General features: G+C 42.8%; 1 protein-coding gene across 2 annotated transcripts in view; it reads right to left on the bottom strand.

Moving 5' to 3' along the window:
* Positions 1 to 21,777, bottom strand: part of USP13 (ubiquitin specific peptidase 13) — a 128,674-nt gene that overhangs the window by 63,444 nt on the left and 43,453 nt on the right. For both annotated transcript variants that reach the window (XM_036115935.2, XM_036115933.2), the window contains exons 5-10: positions 16,642 to 16,784; positions 14,945 to 15,129; positions 8,886 to 8,980; positions 7,630 to 7,817; positions 2,883 to 2,954; positions 2,429 to 2,522 (exon numbers count right to left, since the gene is read on the bottom strand). In XM_036115935.2, coding sequence (XP_035971828.1) covers positions 2,429 to 2,522; positions 2,883 to 2,954; positions 7,630 to 7,817; positions 8,886 to 8,980; positions 14,945 to 15,129; positions 16,642 to 16,784 — 777 coding nt within the window. The remainder of the gene's footprint in view (positions 1 to 2,428; positions 2,523 to 2,882; positions 2,955 to 7,629; positions 7,818 to 8,885; positions 8,981 to 14,944; positions 15,130 to 16,641; positions 16,785 to 21,777) is intronic.

The following is a 21,777-nucleotide window of genomic DNA, read 5'->3' on the forward strand; positions in this document are numbered from 1 at the left end:
TGGAAGTTCTGGGGTGCCTGGTCGGCTCAGTCAGTTAAGCATCCAACTCTTGGTTTCGGCTCAGGTCATGATCTCAGAGCCATGAGATCGAGCGCCGCATCGGGCTCCATGCTGGGCATGGAGCCTGCTTAAGATTCTCTCTCTCCCTCTCCCTTTGTCCCTCTCCCCCGACTCGCACTCACTCTCTCTCTCTCAAAGAAAAAAAAGAGAGAGAGAGAAGCTGGAAATTCAGATATTTATGTGTGGGCCAAGCAAAACATCTACAGGCCAAAGATGGCCCAAATGCTGCCAGATCACCCATGTTGGGCCACACAAAGCAGGAGTTCCCACATGTAGGCTTCAGGCCCCTAGAGATCACAAAGCTACTGCACAATAGTCACTAAGCCCAATGGTGAGGAGGGAGCAAGGGCCCCAAGTAGTCATTGTTCATAGAATGAATAAATAATGTGCCTTGCTCTTACAAGAACTATTTTTGGGGCACCTGGGTGGCTCAGTTGGTTAGGAGGCTGCCTTTGGCTCAGGTTGGGATCCCAGGGTCCTGGGATCGAGCCCCATGTCGGGCCCCCTGCTCAGCGGGGAGCCTGCTTCTCCCTCTGCCTGCCCCTCCCCCTGCTTGTACTCACTCTCTCTCTGTCAAATAAATAAAATCTTTAAAAAAAAGAACTATTTTTATTCTAATGTAAAAGGACATTTTAATATTAACAAAACCAAACTTTACTTACAAACATCACCAAATTGATGACTTTTCATTCCATATTTTCTCAAATGAGGAGATTCCAAAAACACAACCATAAGCACGTAATATACCCAGATTTTATTTACGTGGGAGAGAGAACCTTCACACTTGCAACATTCACAACCACCACCTGGACAAATTCTGCCATTTGACTGCTGGGATTGGAAGTTTATGTGACTTGCCCACAGTCTCACAGCTCCTTACAGAGCCTGGAAAGGAAGCCCAGAGTCCCCGAGACCCAAACCAGTCTCCTTCTCCTCCACCAAGGAAGGTGGGTTCTGACCCAAAAGTGGCCCAAGAAGTGGCATAGCATGGATGAAAACCCAGGCCTAATGTGATGAAAAGAAAATGTTGATCCAAGTTGTTTTCAACAACACCTCTTCAAAGCTTCACAGGAGCTCAGAGGTAGAAGAAGCCTGGGTGCCCCCCATACCCCACCCACATCCAAACCATCCCTTCAACTGCGTCCCAGATGAGGGCCTTCCAGTCTTGGATGGATAAGGAACTTGGTATCTTGCCATGCTAGATGGCAACGCATCTTCCGGCCCCCATACCACTCTGATCTCCCAGCCTGGCCATTTGGAGTGTCTACTTCCCTCTCTACCCTCTTCAGCCCCTTCCTACTCCTCACCTCCAAACACTGCCTCTCAATGCTCCCTTTATACTCTCCCTTCTTTCCGTTGCTTTATTTCCCCAACTAGCTGGCTTCATTATGAACAAGAGTTTACTCACTTGCCATTCCTACTACTGATCTAGTTAAGGATGGCTGACTTGAGGTGGGAGCACAGAGGCCAACACTTGAGAAACAGCTCTGTCCACTAAGTCAAGTCAGAGCACTCTGAGGTCAGAGCAGGTGGGGGGGGGAAAGGGGCATGCACTCCATTCAGGCCATAGGCAGCGTTACGAGCCAGGCTGCCAAATGCAGCTGTGTAAGCTGCGCACTGCAGAATTTCAAGGGCACCACTCAAAAAAGACCAGGTTGCGAGCAGTGCCCTCAGGAGCTGTGCAACAGAGCCACCCGGGAAGGGGTCGGTAGCCCACTCTGCAGGCACATGGAAATGCAAGTCTGGCTATCAGGAGATGGAGTGCATCTTTCAGTTATTCTATCAGTAAACAGTGACTGAATGGCCAGCTGAGTATCTCATATCTGAGTGTGTTGACAAACCCCCTAGCAGCTTACCAAAAATGAGGATTGCCCAGACCTCTCCAGAAATTCAGAATCCTCAGTTCTGTAGGTGGGAGTGGGGTGGAGAAGGGGGTAGAATAGGAATGTGTATGTTGTTTTTTAACAACCAGCTTCTTGAAAAATCCTAGCAAACAAAGTTGAGGCTTAGGAGAAGAAAGATATTATAAGGGCCAAGATTATGTTACCAAGGAGAAAATGTTTATATTTGTATAAGGCTTATTCTTTCCATCTCAGCTCTATTTTATGAAGAACAGTGTTCTGAAAACCATTAATGATGACATTCACATATAACCCATAAAACAACTGCCACTAGAAACACCAACCCTAGCTATTTCTTACCACAATTTTTAAGAGCACACAGACACCCTAGACTACAAAACAAAATAGCTATTCTGACAGTTCGCTAAATTTATAGCTACCATGTGCCAAATCATAGGAAATCCACATTCTAGCTGGTAAAGGCCCCCCTACCTGCCTATCAACATGGCAAATACTGGGACACATACCTTGTGTTCCTCCTTCATCACCTGTTCAATGAGTTCAGATTTCACTGGAGGTTTTGAATACTGGCCCGAGAGAAGGCCATGTCCTAGCTTAGTCCTGGACAGGAGGGAGAAAGAAAAACAAAAAGGTCATTGTTGTTTCCCCATAGAGACATTAACATTACCTATGAATGCTTTTAGGTGGAACATTTTATCTTGATTACTCAAAAATAACTTATTTATTTGATTTTTCTTGATAACTGATGCCATTTCAGACCATTCTCAGTACTTTATAAATAACTATTAATATCTTTCTTCTTAACAAAAGTAACATGTGTTCATTTTAGAACACTGTTAATACAGAAAATTTTAAAAAAGAGAGAATTGCCTTTAATTCTGCAACCCAGCAATAACCATTATGAACACTTACTGGATACTTCTCTAAAAAACTTTTAGATACTTTTCAATCAGCACTTACATCTGTGTGTTGAAGTCCTGTGTTGGATCTAAAGGAGAGTAGTCAAATATTCTTGGAAGATTTCCTACATACCTAGAAAATGAGAAGGGAGAATAAAAACATAGGAACTGAAAGAACAGAAACAAAATAAGCTGCCATCCTAGCGAAGACCTTCTTGCCTTTCTATCAAAGTTAAATCATCCACCTAAAGAAAACTTTTCCTGAGATCCTACCTCTGCAGCCATATTCATGGGCCTCCCTAAAATGTTTGTGTTTCTATCAGTGGGTCTCCACCCTGGGTGCAGGTTAGAATCACTTACAGAGTTTCTCCGAAAAACACCAAAGCCAGAGCTACCCCCAGATGTTCTGATGTCATTGAGGCCTGAGACTGAGGCCTGGGATTTGCAATCTTTTCAAAGTCCCCCAAGTGATTATAACATGTAACCAGAATCAAGAACCACCAGTTTATGCTATCTCAATTACCATCTCAAAAACGAATGGTAAGGGGCGCCTGGGTGACTCAGTTGGTTAACCAGTTGCCTTCGGTTCAGGTCATGATCCCAGGGTCCTGGGATCGAGCCCCACATCGGGCTCCCTGCTCGGCAGGGAGCCTGCTTCTCCCTCTCCCTCTGCCTGCCACTCCCCCTGCTTGTGTTCGCTCTCTCTCTCTCCATCAAATAAAAAATAAAAAATAAAAAATAAAAAAACAAATGGTAAGACTAGGAATTATGCCAATCGTATCAAAATGAATGCTGATGATAATAGCAGTGACGACTACCACTTCTTGAGGGCTCTCTGTATAATCTGGTTGGGTCTTCATTACAACCATATGAGGAAGGGATGGTTATGGCTACCCATTAGAGAGATGAGAAATCAGGATGCTTCCAAAGTTACCCAAGGAAGGAGTGATGAAGCCCAGAGTGCACCCAGGGAGCCTGGCTCCAAAGCCCTGCTCTGAACCACTCTGCCCAGCCCGTGCTCCCGTGAGCGGGCCCCAGCCCCTCCTTCTGACCAGTTTACCTTGACAGAGCAGTGCCAACTTCCACCACCCATCTCTAACCTCAATGTACAATCATTCCTTTCACTTCTTAAGTTCATTTCCTATTTCATACCCTCTGCTTTGTGCTGTTCATCTTTCCATCTTCAGGCTTTGACTCTCTGAGCGTGAAAGCTCTAGAGAGAAGAATCCAGAAGCAGATCCCTTTCCCTGGCACTTCATGCACCCTGCTCTGCCCACTTCTCTGACCTCATTCCCATCCCTCTCCCTAGCCCACAGCACCCCAACCACGTGCCCTTCTTTGCCAGGACATACCAAGCTCACACCTGCTTCAAGGTCATGCCATCTGCTGTCTCTTTCCCAGAATGTTCTCTCCACAGACCTTTGCTCCATCTCAGATCTGTTTAAAAGGCACCTCCCCACCTCTCCTAATTCCCCATCACCTGATCCTGGCTGACTTTCTTCTTGGCATGCAACAGTATTTGCAATTTTATAATTTATCTCCTTGTTGATTATCTCTCTAGAGATTATATACTGGAGTATAATCTCCATGAAGGCAGATACATTTTCTAAATTACTGCATTTCCAGCACTAGAATAGCATCTGATGTGTAAAAGGCACTAAAAAAACATTTGTTGAATGAATACATTCATATAATGTAATCATATAACCAACTTCCATAACTGACTACCTATAAACCAACAGAAAAGATATTACTGCAACAAAGCCCGAGCAGAGAACCACAACACACTAGTAGTTAGCAATGACCTCTACTTCCGGATGCCTGCAGGCACCTGCTATCTACAAACTCAGAATTGGTACCCCATATTATGTACTTCTGTCAAAATTAACAGAGCCCACTTCTCTGGGACAGCCCCTTTCAAATGGCTTTTGGATATGTCATCTAGAAATTTTCAGTGGACCAAGAGCCAAATAAGAGATCAACCAAACTTTGTAACCAAACTATGCGCAGCCAGAGACTGCACAGAGGAATTGTTAATATACAACATGATGAACTCATTAGCTCTCTTACAAGCCAGTCTTTATCGTATTTCAAAAGCTGACCAGATAAGAAAACCTCACTGGGAAGATGAACATTAGTGAGGCTTATGCTTTCAGGCAAGATTGGTAGAGAAAAATGAAAAATTAAAGGTGGTATATCTTTGATGTCAGGAAAGTCCATTTTGCTAGTAATTTCTATTACTTTTCTAAATGATGAGGAATATCCTTCATTACAACAAAGTTAAATTAAAACGCAGAAGTAATGCTAGATACTTTTTAAAAATACGTATTGTAACTTCAGTTTGCAGTCTAGTGGTTCTCAAAAAAGTAGTTTTGCTATCTGACAATCCATCTTAGCTCTCATTCAATTTATACACCATTTATTTCGATTTGATCAGCATCAGAATTATTCTGAAATGTAAAGCGGGTTCTAGTAGCAGGCAGGGTATCACGGAGTCAGGCTGACATTTCCGAATTACACTCTGGTTGTGCGTAAGCCATTTAATCTCTCCATGAGTCACTCTTTCTACTTACAAAATGGAGACATTGCTCCTGGACCCAACTCCACTGAGAGTTAGTCCTGCTGGGGAGAAAGGAGTTTGAAGAGCAAGTATTTCAACCAAGTGATGTTTGGTAAAAGAACGAACAGACTGAGGACAAGTATTATGAGTAGGTTGCTCATGTAGTAATATACACAGTAAATGTTTAGAAAATAGAATATTAAATATTCAGTAATATACAATTCTGAGACTCTTGAAACAACACTAAGGGGAGATATGTGAATCTTAATTCCAAAACACAGACGTGAGGTACCTTTTTTCACTAGAGAAAAAAATTCAGAAATATGACTGTTCGTCAAACTTTGGAGGATAGAGAGCATTTTCAAAACCTATAGACTGTAAGTCACCAAAACAGTTGTTGGGTTTTGTAACCAAAGAACACAAGTTCCCTCCATTCTAGTTTAAAAGAAATAGTAATTATACAACATCTACCGCAAGGCCTTTCCTTCAATATTTTTTTTTAAATCAGGGACCATGAGAAAGGTAAGATGAAGTTACACTGTTCCCCAATCAAATAATAATACAAGTATGAGACATGGGCAAAAATTTATAGAAATAATACAATGGGTCGGGCATCTAAGTAGCTCAGTTGGTTAAACGTGTGCCTTCAGCTCAGGTCATGATCCCAGGGTCCTGGGATCGAGCCCCACATTGGCCTCCCTGCTCAGCGGGAAGCCTGCTTCTCCCTCTCCCTCTGCTGCTCCCCCCGCTTGTGCTCCCTCCCCCCAAATAAATAAAATCTTAAAAAAAAATATGATGTGTGAGGCATACCTTTGAAAAAGTGCTCCCATCTCAGAGCTTCAAACTTGCTCTTTCTCTGTCCAAAACCCTCTGTCCCCAGTCCTCCTGCATATCAGTCAAGGTGTGTGTCCCTTTGTGTGCCCTCTCTTCAAAGAAATCCTCCCTGACCATCTCTTCCCCTTTTCCTTCATGGAACTTACCATGTTTATAACCATGCAGTTGTTCTTCTGATCATTTATTCACTGTCTGTTTTCTCAAGTGGAGCCAGGCACCACGTCCTTTTGTTCACCACTGAACCCCCCTCCCCACCCAGCACCCTGCTGAGCAGAGCAGAACCCACTCTTCATTGGCTGGATGAGAAAATGAAAACTAGACATGCAAACTGGCCATAAATTTCCAAAGCCGGAAAACAGCAAGAAAAGTAAGTCTTCAAATACCAAGAGAGAAAAGAAAAGGGTATCTGATATACTTTTGATTAGCTACCATGAAAGCCATTAGCATTTCAACTCCACAGGGCTAAAAAATTGCCCTGGACTATTCCTAGCATGCTGTCTGCCCCTTCATCTGTGGGTCAGTGCGTGTCCTCTTCTGTACTTGAACCGTGGTGGAAACCAACCCGCTCTGGAATACACTAGAGATAATTTTCTGAACTTTAGGCTGTGGCTGCCCACAAGTGCACCAGCCTCGGTCCCGGTCTGTGCAGCCCCCCTCTAAGCCCAGCCCAGAAAAGAGAAGGGCCACAGACATAGCCGCTCTGCCCTCCATGTGGGAGGAAGGAGGCAGCCTCATACACACACACTTAGGAAACATCCTCCATCAGTGCCTCCCAATTATCTGTGGCGAAGGGCCAGCTTTTCTGTTTATTTCAACTCATACAGATGACTCCTTTAAGATATATAATAAAAGTAATTCGAAAAATGAAATGCCACTTATAAAGCATGACAATGTCGACTTGCTACAAAAATTTCCACATGCTCCCTCTCCGTTTCCATAGTTATCACACATCCATACCCAGCAGTCCAAGGACCAGCACCAGTCCGTGAACCACATTTTGAGTAGTGAATAACACAAAGTTTAAATCCTCTAAGAAACTCCACTCACCAGGAGGGCAACACTGACCAAACCAATCACTGAATCTCTCCTAGCGTATCTATAGAAGGAATGTGGCAGGCGTGCTGTGAAGATGGATGATTAATATTTTCTTGGCATAGAGGGGGATTGAAGGTCTAAAAACGGAAGCCATTATTAATACGACAAGCCCCGGTAAGTTTCTCAGTTACAAAGCTCTCCTAATCTCACCTGATTCCCATAACACTCAACAAGTGTTCTCACCCAGCTTCAGTGCAAGAAGTCACACCACGCGGATGCGGTGGCATGTCCTGCAGCTGATGAAGACGAGCTTCCCCTGCACATCCGGGGGCGGACAAAGGGCAGCGCTGTGCACCCAGCTCCGCGGGGGGACACTTACGCTCTCTGGAACTCTGGGATGCTGAAGATGGCCTGCATGACGGAACTCAGGTAGCAGCTGTTGCCCAGATTCTTGAGACCCGTGTACCCGGGGCCATACATGGGCTTCAGCTTCGTCCCCGTCTCCTGGATCACTTCCCACTCGCTGACCCGAGGCTTGATGTCATTGTCCCGAAGCCCGTTCTCTGTCTGGGGCAAAGTCATTGAAGGAAACCAACTTTAGTTGTAATTATCACCCAAAGCCCATGTCCCAAGAATTATTTCTAACAGCAATGAATGTTTCTGCCCCTTTGTTCCCCAAGATAAGCAGAAAAATCACCTAATTAAAGGGACTGACTTGGCGATGCTGCACAAAAATGTCAATGTATTTAATGCCACAGAACCGCACACTTAAAAATAGTAAAATGGTAAATTTTATGTTATGTATGTCTTTCCACAGTAAATACACACACTTAAAAGGTTTAAATATGAAAGAGAGAGATGAAGGGGAAAGGAGATAGGAGGAAGAAAGACAAATAGGAACGGAAAGAAAGAAGTTAGTAGAGTATACTGTAAAATACAGTAAAAACTGTATTTTCCAGTGCAACCCAGCAAACAGAAAGGCAAGGCCGCTGGAGAGGAAAGTGAAGGAAAATCATGGGCCTTGGAAGTGCCTTGAAGGGTGACGTGAGTGAGGACAAGGAGACGGAGGGGAGGAGAGCCCGAGGAGAGGGAGACAGGCTGGGAGGGAAGGGTCCAAGCGGAGCGCGCACACTGAAGCAGCTCCTCACAGGCACGGACGTTACATAGTCATGATATCAGCTTGAAAACACAATATTAAATGAAGCAAAGCTCTTCCCATCAACAACAATATGTTGGCTTATTCTTTCCACCCCCGAGCTCTGCTTCCCTTCCTGAAATTAATTAAAGTGATGTCGGTCACAGATAATTTTAAAGGTCATCTTCCCATACTTTCTCGCTTCAATGAACAAGGAGTGATTCATGCAACTCTCCACCAAAGGATACAGAAATTTTACAAGTAAATTCCAACTAAAACAAATGGTACTTGATGAGGTACCATTTTTATTATAACATTAAAAAAAAATGTAAGCTGGTAACCAAAAGAAAATGTTAATTAATTAAATTCAAGAAGTAAATGCAAACATTAAAACCTAAAACCTATAAAAGTAAGATTCCCGTTACAGCAATTACATATTAAAGAAACCAAAGGGTTCCCTCCCTGCAAGGTAGGAATACAAACAAAGTGGACCTTCTTACCCCATGCATATGAAGCATATCAATTCCAAAATGCGCTAAGTGCTTGGCCAAATGAGGATCCAAAACAGGTTCCTCTTCTTGAAAAGAATAAACATCTACAGGGTGAAGAGAAAACAAGGAATGAGATCTTTAATCAAGTCATTCAGTATTCAACATATATCTATTGAGCTCCCACTATGCGCCAGGCTTGGGATACATGGGTGAATAAAGCCAATAGAAACCTCCTGTGAGTTACACACTCAACTGGAGAAAAGACAGATGATCAACAACAAACATAATTAATAGGTCTATTTTGTAATTATACCCATATATCAATTTTTGACATTTCAGAAGGTTAATTTTTAAAAAGGTTTTCTGAGACAAAAAAAATTTAAAGAGCAGTGTCTAAAGTTAAAATAGTTGAAATTAGATGAGTGTAAATGCCTAACAACTGATTTTCTAACCAAAACCGCACTGGCATAACAACTGTGCAGGAGGAGGGAAGGGTGAGGGAGGACAGAGTGGCAACACCTGCCGTGGCAGGGGAACCTATGAGGGAACAGAGGGGACACACAGGCCCTCGGGAGCAGCTGAATGGCTGGTGTAAGGTGTTAGGTCCAAGACAAAACTAACTTCTGCTGTAGAATCCTCTACAGTCTCAGACCTACCAGCTCACCAACGTCCACCTCCCACCTGCCCCTTCATCCCTTCTTTCTAACATTAGTGTCCACACCCCACAGAGCTGGTGAGGGACTTAGTGAAGAATGTTCAGTCCACCACCCCGTAGCACTCACAGCAAATGAGGATGCTCATGGCCCAGCCAGGTAACTCAGGAGGTTCTAGCCACCCCCAGGCCCAGCCCACCGGTCCCAGGGCCTGAGAGATTGGTATCTTGGCCTTCTTGGCAAATCCCCCCAAAAGCTATCAAAACCACTGCCTTGTGTGTCCTCACACAGCAGTGCAGTGGGAGAGGGGACAGATATCTTCAGGCCCATTTTGCAGATGAGGAAAAGAGGCTCATAAGGTTAAATCATTTGCCTCAAACCCCACAGGTAGCCCAGAACCCATGTATCCTGACCCCTCACCCAGTCCTTTTTCCTCTACACCAGACTATCTCTTTATATCTCTCAGGAGACTCAGAGACTTGGTGAAGCACCATCCTAGGCCCTTAATAGGAAGGGAGAGTCAAAAACCACAATTTCTTCACTCTTAAATTGGAAAAACAAAATCTATTACAAGGAAAATAGATATCAAGATAGTAGGGGTTCGTGAGTGGCTCAGTCAGTTGAGCATCCTACTCTTGGTTTTGGCTCAGGTCATGATCTTGGGTGGTGGGATTGGGCCCCATGTTGGGCTCCACGCTGGGTGTGGAGTCTGCTGAGATTCTCTCTTCCTCTGCCCCTCCCACTCATGTTCTCTCTCTCTCTCTCTAAAATAAATAAATAAGGGTGCCTGGGTGGCTCAGTCAGTTAAGTGTCTGCCTTTGGCCCGGGTCATGATCTCAGGGTCTTGGGATCGAGTCCCACATCAGGCTCCCTGCTCAGCGGGGAGTCTACTTCTCCCTCTCCCTCTGCCCCTCCCCCTGCTCCTGCTCTCTCTCTCTCTCTCTCTCTCACTCTCTCTCTCCCAACTAAATAAATAAAATCTTTTTAAAAAATTTTTTAAAAATAAAATAAGTAAATTTTTAAAAAGAATAAAAAGGATAGCATTCTTTAGGACAGTAAAAGAGATTGTCCAAGGATTTTCCTCTTCTTTGGAACATCACCAGGAGGAAAAAAATACACACACACACACACACGCTACGGTGATCTTCTGACCAAAACCCAGATATGTGGAGACTCACTGCTACCAAAGGAAGTCAGTCTTCCCATTATTAATGGGTTAGATGTTGTATAGCTTTCTCTCCTATCCCTCTTCCTCTATGGGCCCATTTTAACTTGTAGATAGGCAGCCTTCCTTTATATTCTTTCTTTAGTATAATTCAATGCTCTCAAAAGCAAAAACACAAGACAAAATCCCCAGCCCAATCAAGAAAAACTTCCCCAAAAGTTTAAATGCTAAAAACACGAACAAAAATCTTTAACAACTTGAAACAAACACATAAATAATATTTTTAAATCTATGGCAAGTGACAAGAAAAATACCACTCAAATACTGGCTGAAAGTGAAAATGACATTCCCTAGGCACTTTAACTTTGGTTATTATTAACTAGTGAAATAGTTTTGAAGACTTAAGACTCTAAGCCTCTAATTATTTGAGCTTTATTAGAAAATAACAAAGTTGCCAGACCTGAACAGTTGGCATTGGCCTAGGATTTTGAAATAAGTGAAAATCACAAAGCACTCTATAATTTTTAATTTTTTAAGCTCATGCCATATTGAGAAATTAATGTTTCCTCCCTCCAGTCATTAACTGCTCCAAACATGTGACATGATTTGGTCAGACACGACAGTTATTTTTTTTACTCCAATGACAAAAACAGTTGAGTGAGTAACATACAAGAAATCTAAAAATGAACTGTGATCCTCGAATTTGGCAAGCATGAAGAATTTATAAATGACATGTAATCATAGAAAAAAAATTTGAAGTGGACGCAGGAAAGAGCACCCTAAGATGCTACTGAGCTGGTGCAGGGGCCAGTGGGGGCAGGATTTCACAGCTGCTGTGGGCATCTCCATAAGCTTCTCCTGCAACCACCAAGGCACTGAGGCTTCTTTTAGGTAACCTAGTTTCATGATAGAAGAACGAAACACCCTCTCTTGTCTCTGTCCCTCCTCACTGCCTTCCCACCCAGAACCTCATCCTCGCTTTGCCAAATCAATGTCTCCTCCCACAGAGGAAAGCTCTTATTTGTTTGTTTGTATGGTGATCTGTTTCTGGGTTTGTTTGTCGCTGTACTCATGGAGACCCAGAATGGAATTTGATATGGGGCCATTTTTATTAGCCATGCCACCACAATGGCCTCGCCTAGGCGGTCCAGGCTTGTTGGAAGAACCGATTCTAAGTTGCGACCTCAAGGTAAGTAGGAGTTTCTCACCGAACAGGTATATCCTTATCGGGGAGAAGGAAACCGGGATGATCAGATCACATTACCATAAAATAGTTGAGTCCACAACCTGCTTGGATTCCATGTTCACTAAGCAATACTCTAAATATAAGTCAGCTCCCCACAGGAAAGGAATGTACTGGTCAAGCCAACATAAACATCCCACTTACAGGTAGTTGTGGTTCTCACCATAAACTTTTGAAAAATAAACACTTTCTCTCTTGCTCGTTGAATTAGCCTCAGTGAGCCTAGCAAATACGGAAATGGGACCATTGGGAGTGTTACCTTCACCAGGAGGTGGCTACCCGCCCCTAGACAGAGGGCACCCTGCACTCCCAGGCCTCAATGTCCACAAGGCTCATCATCAGACATTAAGAGAAACTTTAGGCATGTTTACATTAACTTATTTGGCTTTAAAATAAATGAGTTACAGCTAGCAAAATATTAAACAGACCTAAAAGAAACTAATATAAAATTGATGCATCCCATAAACTAATATAATAATTAGACTGAAAATAATCATTTGTGTTAAAACCAACTCTGCACAAGACAAGCAGAAATCAAATCCTGATCTTTCTTCAAAAAGTGAACATTATCTCAGGTGAATGAATTCAAGAACTCTCATCACAGGCTATAGGATCTACATTGCTGTTTGTTTTATGCCTTCTATGATCGAAACAGGAATATTTATTCAAATACTCTCAATTATATAAGGAAAAGTTCTCCCTCCTCTACAAACAAAACAAAAAAAAAAACACTTAACTATGGCAGATAATGAATTAATAGTCTTAGCAGCTGAAGAGTTTTTTTTAAACCAATAAGGAACACCTACACATATGCCTACTAGAAAATCAACCTAAGAAATTCACAAATAGAATTACAAATGGCCAAAAATACTATGAAAAATATTCAGCCTCACTAGTAAAGCAAATGAAAACAAGATACCAGATTAGCAAAGGTTTTTAAAAATGCCGAATATCCAAAGTTGTCAAAGATTTGCTGAAATGGGTATTCTCATACACTGCTAATGGGAATGTAAATTACTGTAACTGTTTAAAAGAGAAATTCGGCAACTGAAAATTTTAAAGGTTCCACCCTTTGTTCATAAGAATTTATCCTAAATATATCATCAGACAAACATCCAAAGATTTCCATATATACAAGGATGCTCATCAGAATAGCAAAAAAATTATAACAAATAACAGGAGTATAGTGAAATGATTTATGGAACTATCGTGGGATACTGAAGAGTATTTAATGACATGGAATATATATATATATATTTAATGTTAAACAGAGGAAAACAAGGAATAGAACTTTATACAGTGTGATTCCTTTTTTGTAAAAATGTGGGGCAGGGGCAGTCTGGGGGGGTTGTATAAGAATTGATCAAGGCCTTAAAACAGAAAACAAAACTGAAAGGAGATACCCAAATTGTTAGAAGTGATTTGTCAAATGATATTACTAGTGATTTTTATTTACTTCTCTAAATCTTTCTGTTTTCTAAATATGTTACACTGAATATCTGCTCCTTGTATAATCAAGGGGCAAATATAAAATGTTCCTTCCTCAAGTTGAAAGGAAAAAAGCTTTAGATGAAAATTAGAAAAAAGTCTAAATCATAGTTTGAAAATAAGTTTCATACTAGAAAAAAGGCTTCTGGAAAATTAAAGACATCAGAACAGAATTAACCCTTGCCTTTATTATTAGCATACATTTAAGTAGAATCTAATTATTTAAATACATACCAGTCAGTTTATTTAACAAAAGTATTTGCGCCTACCACGTGTAAGATTTTATATGGATCCCAAAGATGAGTAAGACATAGCTCTGGCTTCAAACAACTGAAATTTTAGAACAAAGCCATGTATACAAATAATTGTAGTCTTAGGTTGTTCTAGCAACTGGACTTCTAATAACTGGTTTTATCAAAGCACTACAAAAAACAACATAGAAAGGAGGCACATTCAGGGCGCCTGGATGGCGCAGTCAGTTAGGCATCTGACTCTTGGTTTCCGCTCAGGTTGTAATCTCAGGGTAGTGGGATCAAGCCCTGTGCCAGGCTCCACACTCAGCACGGAGTCTGCTTGGGATTCTCTCTCCTTCTCCCTCTGCCTGCAACCCACCCCCCCCATCCACACGCTCACACTTGCATGCGCGCTGTCTCTAAATAAATAAATCTTAAAAAAAAGAAAAAAGGAGACACATTCAAATGATTCTCCCCTTACAATTTTACCCACTAGAACTCCTATATTAAAACCCTTCCCTCTGTAGCCCTATGATGGTTGCCTTGCACAGCAGTCATTCAACACAGCGAAGACCTGTAAGCGACGTGCTGCAACCCTCAATCCAACTGCATGTCCCGAATTTCCTCTTCAGATTCTGGAATTCGTAGGATTCACCCTGGCTTGTGTAGAGGTTTTGTACAAACGTGGCCAAAAACTAACATTTGAGAGCATACGGTGTGAGAACATACAGAAAGAGAACCAATTCTGAAGCTGACAATACAAGTAGGAACCAAGTCTAATCCTTTGCTGCCGATCGCTGTCGGGGACTCTGACACACAACATCCTTCAAAATCCCTTTCCTTAATGTTTCCATTCGTTTCTAAAATGATGCTCACCCCCATAATGAATTCTAGGGCTTCCCTCTACAGTTCTAATGGTGGACTTGTTTATCCCTGTTCACTTCACAAGTCCTGGTTCCTACCCCTCTGTCCTCTTAGCCAAGAGATATACAGAAAGACAGTAATAACAGGTAATAGTAGCAACTAACTTTTATTAAGGCCTTACTGTGTGCACTGGGCTAAATGCTTTAGACACATTAACAGATCCATGAGAGAGCCACCACGATCATCCTCAAGATGAGGAACCTGAAGCTGAGAAGGATTTGAAGACTTGCCAGCGAGAGGCAGAATCAGGATTCACACCTGAGCTGTGTCCAGAGCCTACACCTTCCACCCTGGGGATGAAGGCACCGGTTCAACTAAGAGGAGCCCCTGCAAGTTCTGACGGTCAGTGAGGGCACACTCACCTGCCCCGTCAGGAGTGATGGTTCCCAGTTTCACGGCTAGGGGGTAGCCCATGTCTCTGTAATGCTCCAGCGCGTGGCCGTTGCCTCCAGAGCTGTCGAAGAACCACTTCCCACACAGCACGGAGCCATCGGTCAGATTCAACCAGAGGTTCTCCCGCAGGTCACACCTGGCACACTTCCAACCGCTGCAAAGTCCGTGAAGAGCAGTTACTATCACTGGAACACGAAGCATAGCTAGAAAATTAGCATCCAAGAAAACGGACTGTCTCAAGCTGGGGGTCACAGGAAACGGTGAGTGAAACAAAGGAAACCGGTGCTTCCTTCCCCCTCTTCTCCCTTCAGAATGTTAATGTCGCCCCTCCCAGAGCAGCAGGACCAATCAGTACCCTGCCTGCCTCCACCAGGGCTCTTTGACTTTAGAAAACTGACACAGTGGGACGCCTGGGTGGCTCAGTCGGTCAGGTGTCCGCCTTCGGCTCAGGTCATGATCCCAGGGTTCTGGGATCAAACCCCGCATCGGGCTCCCTGCTCAGCAGGGAGTCTGCTTCTCCCTCTGCCTCTCTCTCATTCTCGCTCTCTCTCAAATAATCTTTTAAAAAATTGGCAAATAAATAATAAACACAGAACCTGAGGTCAGGAGAGGAGGTCATTTCCTTCAAATTCCTACATGAGGGACAGTGGAGCTCAAATAAGTCTAAAACATGAAGGATCCCATGTGCGTAAACATGTAAAGTTCTAAAGCATTAAACACACCTAGTAAAACTCGTTTAAACAAAATCCTACTATGCAGCAGTTCTGAATGAAGTATAAAGAATGTCAATTTCATTGAAGGTTAAATGTCAGGTACATGCCAAGTACCCTACAGAAGTCTGATCATCTAATTCTATTCAACACCCTTCAAAATCAATATCCCCAACCCCATTATCAAAGGGAGAAACTGAGGCCCAGAAGTCGCCTGCCTTCCCCTACAACCACACAGAATGGGAAGGCAGCAGAGGCAGGCTGAACAAGACTAGAGCACCTGCCTCTGTCCACACAACAGACCTAACAGGAGATGCTAATGTAGCCCAAAGAACATTCCAGCCACAAAGGTGACAACCAAAGACTGGTAAAAGTTGCATTCCCCTAGAAGCAGACTCTGAAACAAAGGTTTGAATGTAAATGGCTTGTTTAGGAGGTGATCCCAGGAAGCACTGGAGGGAAGGAAGACTGGAAAGGGCAGGAAGCCAGTCCAGGTACATCAACAAGCAGACGACCACCATGGGCAACTGGGGCTCAGTCCAGTTGGGGACCTCCACTCGAGGGGTCAGGGTCCAGGGTATTTATCCACCCACACCACAGTCACTGGTTGAGGGCTGTTCCAGGAGGACAGGAGGGAGCATTAACTCCATGGCATTTCTCACTGTCCCATGCACAGGCCTGCCTGGCCTCAGCAGGCAGGGAAAGCCCTCAAGCAAAGAACTGCAGGTGCTTGCCACTGAGAGCCAAGGGGTGGGGATGAGCTCAGGGGTATGGGCTGGCCATGCTCAGCCTCTACAAAGGTACAGATACTTTTAGAAAGAATTTTGAGCTTAGTTTTAATCAGAGGCATCTGGTAAAAATATATATAACTGCCAATTCAGAGAAGGGATAGAAATGTAAATATTCCTTTAGCCAGTTTTAAGGGGTAAAGTTCCATTTCGCTATCTGACACTCACCTCGGAGGAATCCTGACTCCATTGTCCAACTGGGTAAGGTTATTGGCATATTTGGATACCGGCAATTCATTTTCCCATGTGTCTGGGTCCTGCTTTCTATATGGAGATTTTGAGCTGAGAACCGCATCACAAGCAATTGTTACCTGTAAGACAAACCCAGACGTCATATGTAAAAACAGTTTGAGAGAATAGCAACTTCTAGAAAATAAGTTTAAAAGTTCGTTAATAAATACAGCCTGATCCAAGAAAATTCAGACAGCAGTGACCATAAGTGCAAGATCCTAGTTAGCTGATTCCAGCACTTTCTCCACGAATCTAGCTAGGGTTTGTCCCTAACCTAGAGTGTGCAGTATTGACAATGATACAAGATAGCAAGGAACCCAATCCAGTCTGTAAACCCAAGCAGATGAGTCAGATTTAACAATTTCTTAGCAAGCAGAGTAAAAAGTATTTGGTGAATGATTTACAAGAGTGAAATTAGCTACAGGAATGCCTAGGATTTACCCAAGTGGTATGTTTTCCTCCTAACAAATATACACCCAGATATCCAATATCCTCAACTCATCACACAATGGCATGCGGTCAAGGGCATTTGAATGGAATGCAAGCAGCATGGCTCCATTTCTTAATCTGGTGCAAATGTGACCCTGGACGGGGACATGCCTAGGTGTCTCTGTGCCAGGTCAGTCAACATCATGAGCAAATCTGTGATGTCCAGCTTGGCACCAACTGACCACAGGGGAAGGGGGTGCAAATTCTCTGCTTTCTCCTAAACCCGATTAATCCGGCACATATGCATATCACCACATTTGCTATTTGCTAAATGCTATAACAACTATTTCTAGCTGTCTTTAAAAACATATTCTGGTGCGGGGCGCCTGGGTGGCTCAGTCATTAAGCATCTGCCTTCGGCTCAGGTCATGATCCCAGGGTCCTGGGATCGAGCCCCCCATCGGGCTCCCTGCTCAGCGGGAAGCCTGCTTCTCCCTCTCCCACTCCCCCCGCTTGTGTTCCCACTCTCTGTGTGTCTCTCTCTGTCAAATAAATAAATAAAATCTAAAAAAAAAAAAAAACATATTCTGGTGGGAATGTAAAATGGGGCAGCCACTTTGGCAAACAGTTTGGCAGTTCCACAAATGGTTAAACTGAGTTACCGCATATATAACCTAGCAATTCGACTCCTAGGTATATATCCAAGAAAAATGAAAATATGTGCCCATGCAAAAACTTACATACAGATGTTCACAGAACATTATTTAGAATAGCCAAAAAGCAGAAACAACCCCGATGCCCATTAATGACAAATGGATAAATAAAATGTCTTATGTCCACACAATGAAATGTTATTCAGCAATAAAAAGGAAGGAAGTCCTGATACATGCCACAACATGAATGAACCTTGAAAATAAATACATGCTAAGTAAAAAAGACCAGCCACAAAGAACTATGTATAATGTATGATTCCATTTATATGAAATGTCCAGAATAGGCAAATCCATCAAGACAGAAAGTAGATGAGTGATTGCCAGAGGCTGAAAGGGATGACAGGTGAAGGGGTGATGAGAATATTCCACAAGGAGATGGTGGCAATGGATGCCCAACTCTGAATACAACAAAAGCCACTGGATGGTTTAAAAAAGTTTTTAAACCAAGGTTTGTATTCTACATCCCTAACATCCTGCACAATTAGCTGAACTTCATGCAGAGTGTTTTCCCCTGGGTAGCCCTAGAACTCATTAAAAGACCATGAAGGAAGCTCCCTCAGCTGCCGTCCCCCGCCCACCCAGCCCATGAGCAATTGCTCTCACTGCTGCATCCAGAATCTGTTTGGAACCTTCCTCTTCTCAACTTCAGTCACACTCGTCTTGGTCCCAGCCACTAACACAGCTCACCCAGACGGCCACACAGCAGCCTCCTTGCAGGTTCCTTTCTCCCACGCCTGCCCCCTCCTCTGCACAGCAGCCAGACTGGTCTGCTGGGAATATCACATCCTCTCCTGCTGCAGCTTAAAACTCTCCAAGGCACTACCGATGGATGGCACTGAGCAAGGCACAGTCAGGAATAAGGAAGAGGTCTCTGCCCTCAGAAAGCTTATATTCCATGACACACCAGGCAGCCATAAATAGATTTAAACCTTTTAAAAGAGATAGTCCCACTCATCTCTCAACACAAGCACTTTTAGACAATTAGCCTTTCCTTTCAATTATCAAAGTTAATCTCCCACTTCCTTCCAGGAGTGCCCCTAGAAAACAGGGTTGAGGTCACCACAAACCCCCTCCTGATCCTCCAGGTTTCGGCTGCCTTAGCACTCGGGCCACACATCCCAAGCTTTTCAGTCTGGTCTGTTATTACAATCTCCTGGTTGCTTCAATGACTATCTCAGTCCCTTCTCTGTCCTCCTCTGAATCTTCTCTGCAGTGCACAATAATGTTGATCAAGATTTGAATACAATATTCTCTCTTTTCTTTGAATATACTTCTTGGTGACACTCAACAAAATTTCCTCAAATTTCTGGGCCACTACGAAATACTGATCTAGTGTTTTCAGAGTATCATCTGAAATCACTTAGCGGCCCTTCATATGGATCATAGCTGAAGATCAGGATCTATTATCCTATAATTATGCCATGAATTGCCTTTCCCTGGATTTGTTGTCTAGAATGAAGAGAAAAAAAAACTTGGTACTAGTCTTGGCTCCATCCCAGGCCTCCTAGGCCTCAAATTCAGTAGTGTTCTGGAACTGACTCAAACTGGCTCACAGAATTGATTGTTAAATTTTAAGAAATTCTGCAAGATGGTTGTTAAACACGGCCATTATTGAAAATTAAATTATAAAAATTTACAATCAAGTAAAATATATTTTTAAAAAGTAACAAACACTCAAAACTCTTCAATTCCTGTTCTACTATATCTTACGAGTTTCTGTGTGCTCTTGAGGTTATTTACATTTACGTTATGTGACTGGCGGGAATTCTATATAATGGTATGCTACTGTAGACTCTCTTTTCAACACTGCTTTCGAGACATCTGTTAGTCTGAAATCAGCCACGGTGGGAATATTAACACCATGGAAATCATCAAACACTACAAAGCAGGCCTTTCCCCCAGGGAGCTGGTTGCTAAATATTTACAAGCACACCATTGCTTGAGTTCCTGATGTCTAAAATGAGCCATTGGATTTCAGGCTATAAGATCTCTACTGAGCTCCAAATGCTATGTCTCTTCAAACTCCACATCACTGAGAGGTGGTTTAACTTTCTGGTAGAATCCACAGAGTTCTTATCTGAAACAGAATTTTTTCTGAGCTGAGAAAAGCTCAAAAGATGAAGGAAGAGTCATCTGGTTGGGTGATTTTCAGCTCAATAATTTTTGTTATTTAAAAGCTTAAAAAAAGAGTCTGCCTTCGGCTCAGGTCATAATCCCAGGGTCCTGGGATCAAGCCCCAGGTCGCGCTCCCTGCTCAATGGAGAGTCTGCTTCTCCCTCTCCCCCTGCTCAGTCTCTATCTCGCTCTCTCTCACACACACACACACTTGCTCACTCACTCTCTCTCAGATAAATAAATAAGTAAGTAAATAAATAAATAAATAAAATCTTTCAAAGCTTAAAACGAGAATATCAAACACCAAAAAATGTAGCAGAAGCATGAAAAGATAGGAACTAGCACCTGATATATAAATAAATCCTATCAGTAACCATCAGATAAACCCAAGCTTTTCCTTCAATTTCTCCACCCCAACTTTCAAATAATTCTCCCTCTCCTTCTTTAGAAAATTTTTATGTATTTCTTGATGCTAAAAGACTGTATTAAAAATTATAACATATATTGAGGGATTCAGATTTCTATGACTCTTCACTTTTATTTAAATAAAAGCATTCACACTTTGAATTATATTCTGAATATAGGAATAATTAAAAACCACTTAAAGGCTCCATTAACTTTTTCACATAAAGGCTTCTCCTTCATAAGTGAGTGAGAGAAAAATCATTTCTCGTGACATTTATTCACAGTGTGCTTCTTTATTTCTTTTCTGACAGCAGACGTAAGAGTTATATTAAACAAGGGCAGGTAGCAAGAACTCTCAGTATCATGGAGATACAAGCTTTAGTATATAATTTCAGGTAATGGGACGAGGTAAGACCATTTTGCCCACTCATACATTTTATCCTTGGTAACGGCCACATGAGTCAACACAGGGAACTGGAGAAAGGAGAGGTAATTTAATTCTCTATGCACTGCTAAACATTGTGCACTTAGCACTAAAAAAGGATATGTCACGTATAATAATTAGAGGAAAGAGCTACAGTAGCTAAATACACAACATTTTCATTTCTATGGTCTTATATTTAGGTAGAAAGTAGGTCAGGGGCAAAAGAGGTTGAATGGTAGAAACCTGGTCTCTAATGACATGGGAACCCCAAGCACAAACACACCCCCCCTCCTGGCAGAAGCAAGTGAGCAGGTGGCTGTAGATACAAAGTCACACAATGTCCTGAGGATTCCCAGACCTAAACACCTGGCTTTTGTTCTGGGGGAGTGCGGGGAGGGAAGAAGAGAGCTAGCATGTCTAAACTCCACGGACCCTGACCCTCCTGCTCCCGGGGGCCAGGCTCTGAGAAGTCAGGGTGTGCACAGAGTGGGAGAGAGGAAAAGAAAGGGAAAAGAACAAAGGAGAGAAGGATGGGGTGGGAGAGACAATACAGGACAGGAGGAAAGAACAGGGAAAATGCTTGGGTCCTTATAGGAGCTCCGCGCCTCCTTACGGGATCAAAGTACAACAGAACGTGGCTTCCTCACCTCCCTTGCCACCCCCAGCTTCATGTCATTCAGGAAGGTGAATGTTGCTCCACGAAAATCAAGGGAAGGGAAGAGAAAAAAAAAATTCACCACTAAATCTAAACGCTAAAACCTAGAAAGTAGTTTTAGTCTTCATGAGGAACAAAACTTTCAAGGAGTCTCACATTACCACGGAGCTCCTGCAGACCTGTGATTTGTAAACGTTTAGTTATTTTTATAACCGTGTTGCTGTTGCTTTGGCAGAGAAACCCTTATTTTTCCCAAACAAAATCTCACGTGGAAGGCTAATATGCAGAAGAGATAAAAATATAGCCATTCCTCTGATCAGAAGACACCCCTC

The sequence above is a fragment of the Halichoerus grypus genome, chromosome 1 (assembly GCF_964656455.1).
Source record: "Halichoerus grypus chromosome 1, mHalGry1.hap1.1, whole genome shotgun sequence".
NCBI lineage: Eukaryota > Metazoa > Chordata > Mammalia > Carnivora > Phocidae > Halichoerus > Halichoerus grypus.